This window comes from Neovison vison, chromosome 8 (genome assembly GCF_020171115.1).
Source record: "Neovison vison isolate M4711 chromosome 8, ASM_NN_V1, whole genome shotgun sequence".
In the NCBI taxonomy this organism is placed as follows: Eukaryota; Metazoa; Chordata; class Mammalia; order Carnivora; family Mustelidae; genus Neogale; species Neogale vison.
The window spans coordinates 75,463,902-75,466,954 of record NC_058098.1 but is presented as its reverse complement, the minus strand read 5'-3'; the positions used below and the strand labels follow the sequence as shown (position 1 = coordinate 75,466,954).

General features: G+C 42.5%; 1 protein-coding gene across 1 annotated transcript; it reads right to left on the bottom strand.

The window, feature by feature from the left end:
• Nucleotides 1-617: 617 nt before the first annotated feature.
• LOC122916472 (SWI/SNF-related matrix-associated actin-dependent regulator of chromatin subfamily E member 1-like) lies at nucleotides 618-1,946 on the bottom strand. The gene is given in 2 exon segments (XM_044263939.1): nucleotides 618-1,591; nucleotides 1,594-1,946. Coding segments are annotated over 2 exon segments (1,101 nt in total). The 5' UTR covers nucleotides 1,862-1,946; the 3' UTR covers nucleotides 618-758.
• Between the last annotated feature and the right edge of the window lie 1,107 nt (nucleotides 1,947-3,053).

The window sequence follows — 3,053 nt, the reverse complement described above, 5'->3', positions numbered from 1 at the left end:
AGTGTACATAATGTGTATACGCCATGTTCATTTTAATGACTACTTTGTAAGTTGGTAACTATTTGAACTATGAAGACTATTTCTGGATCAGTACGATCCAAGCTTAGTTGCAGTCAACTCCTTAACACTACACTGATTAAATATAAAAAAGGTAAGTGAACAAATACATACTCATACATGATTATGTTTTCAAGAAGCTACTCTTTGTGGAAGTATAGAGGAATGGGGACTACCGGGAAGCTGCTGACGGGAACTGGGAGGTTTAAAGCTATGGCTCTGGTAAGCACCCCAGTGAGCTGTAGGAAGGCATTCGTAAGAGTAGATTGTGCAGCATCAAAGGATCACTCTCTAAAAGAGGTGGGCATTTTCTCAATTAATTTAAATTCTGAGGCTTTCAGTAGTTGAGGGCTAGAAATAAGCCCCAAAGAAAAGAGCCATCTTCACAATGGCTCAGGAAAGGAGACTGTGCCATTTGGCTTGTGATGCTCAATGGTCCAAAAGCCTTTGGTGGTGCGATATGGACAAGAAAAATATTAATACACAAACCACATAACACCATTAAAACTCAAAAAACATTTTTTTTTTCATTTAAAAAAGTATTTAGAACACATAAAACCAGGCAACATTTATTCTTTCTTCTCGTCTTCCGGGGCGGGGTCTGTTGGCGGCTCCTCCACCGTGGCGCTGTTGCTCTCCGAGCCAGTGTTACTATCACTGGTCCCTTCCTCAGCCGTACTGTGCACCCCCTCCTGCCCGCTCTACTTGTCCTCAGGAGTAGATGTGCCTTCTTCACCATTCTGTTGGCTTTCCGTCGCTTCTTCAAGGTGTGTCTCCTCTGTCTCCCTCGGGATGCTCTGGTCGTCCTTCTTCTCTTCAGTCTTACTCGCAGCTTGCTCTTCCTCAGGAACCATGCTGCTCTGACTGCGTTCAGCTTGCTCTGCTGCCTCTTTCTCTCTTTCCTCCTGCCTTTTTCGAGCCTGCTCCTCTGCCTGTGCAATTTCAGCAGCAATTTTTTCCATATCCACTTCTACTTTTAAACCACACAACCTTTTAAGTTCATTGTTAAATGAATCTGTGCTTTCCAGGAATTTCTTCTTCTTCTCCTGGTGTCGCTACTCTATTTGAAGAAGTTCAGCGTCTAGCTTTCGCTGATGAACCATTAAGGACTGGACCTGTCGTTTGAGGACCTGCATTCTAGCTGTTGTGACAACTGACCGAACATCTGGCACCACACTCTCACTGAGGATTTCACTGATGAGGCGGTGGTTTCTCTGGAAACGGGCGGTGGCTGTATGCTTCATTGAAAAGCCATCATCATAATCGTCTGGATCTTCAGCAGGCTGGATGCTCATGTATGGCTCTCCTTTCTCCATGCGAGACTGTCTCTGTTGACTTTCTTCCTCTAAAGCAGCTTCTGCACGACTTTTTGCATTTATGTAAGCAAGGTGTGCGGGGGAATTATGATAGGCCTTCATAGATTCATTGTACTCTATCTTTTCTGCTTCGTATTCGTTTAAATATTCTTGTTTTTCTTCATCAGTGAGATCTCGCCACATGCCACCAATAATCTTGCCAATCTCCCACAACTTAGGTCAGGGTTGGAAGCTTTTACTTGGTCCCAGACCTTTCTGCTGTACCTCATGTAGGGCATCAGCGGCTTATCTGGTGGCTTTGGGGGTTTTGGAATCGTAATACCAGAGGATGCCGTGACCCGGCTGTTGGTGCCCGGGTTCCCTCCCAGCCTGTAGTTGTTGTAGGTGAGATGACTGTATGGATTGTATCCCACAAACCCTGGTGTGCTGGGCATTTGTGTTGCAGGAGCTGGGGTGGGAGGTGGGGCATAAGATGGTCTTTTTGACATTTTGGAAGATTAAGTTCTCAGTTCCTTAAGAGTGAATCTGAGACACCGCGGGCAGAAAAAGCACCCGCAGCTCCAGCCTCGTTTCCCTTTGTCCCGCGAAAGTCTGGTTTTTTTGAGGGGTGGGGGGAATGTAATATAAGTGCCCCATGACTCTGTGTGTGTGTGTGTGTGTGTGTGTGTTTAACAATGGAGCAGTTATCATCTGACATTCTCAAAGATCTTAAAAGTCATTTCATCATGCAACTCCCATTCAAGGGGTTTAAAAACATGAAGAGGCATTCTAGTATATTCCCCTGCCTTTAGTCAGGATTATATTTAAGCCAACACAGGAAACAGTTATTTCTATTGTCAAAGGAAAAAAAAAAAAAAACAAAACTGCTCTGGTTGGAGTTAAAGAGACAAGGAAGACTTTATTCCTGACTACTGAAATAGGAGTTAAGACTCTTGCAATAAGGGAAAGAGACTGGATTCGAAAGCCCTAGACAAAAGGCAGAGAGTTTTTAAGCACTGGAATTAGTTAGTGAAGAAGTACTGGAGGACTTTAGGTGGAGCGGCTGGTCAGTATGATTGGGTCATCTGTGTTTGCCAACTGGCACTTATTTAAGTTAGGCTCTTACCCTTCTACAGAGACTGGGAGACAGGGCACAACCTTTCTTGATGATTACATTTCAAAGGGATGGCCCCCAGGTCCTTGGGAAAGAATCCTCTCTTACTAAAACTGGCAAGATCTTGGAGAAAAGCTACACTTCAAAGAGTCAGAGAAAGAATTTACAATGGCAAGTTTTCTAAAGTAAATGCTCTAGGACAAATGAGGTCAGGGACCGTTTCGTAGGAAGGAAACTGTTTAAAGTTTAGTCAAGCTAAGGGAGCCTTAAGGGCAGTCTTAGTTACTGTCCTTTATGAAATACTACGTAGTCCTTTGTATAGTGACTTTACCCATCACTTACAAGATCAGGACTTTTTCCCCCTCATCTTTGTATTGATTTTTTCCCACAAAAGTTTGGAAAGATGGAGTGGATTATTATTTTATTTTATTAATTAAATTATTTTATTTTATTATTAAATTATTTTATTTAGAGTAAAATAAATGTACCAGACAGTTAATGTGTACAACTGAACAGATTTTTAACATTTTCATCAGATTCTTAGTGCCTAAAAATGCTGTCCTAGATAAATCTTGCTAAGAATTCCT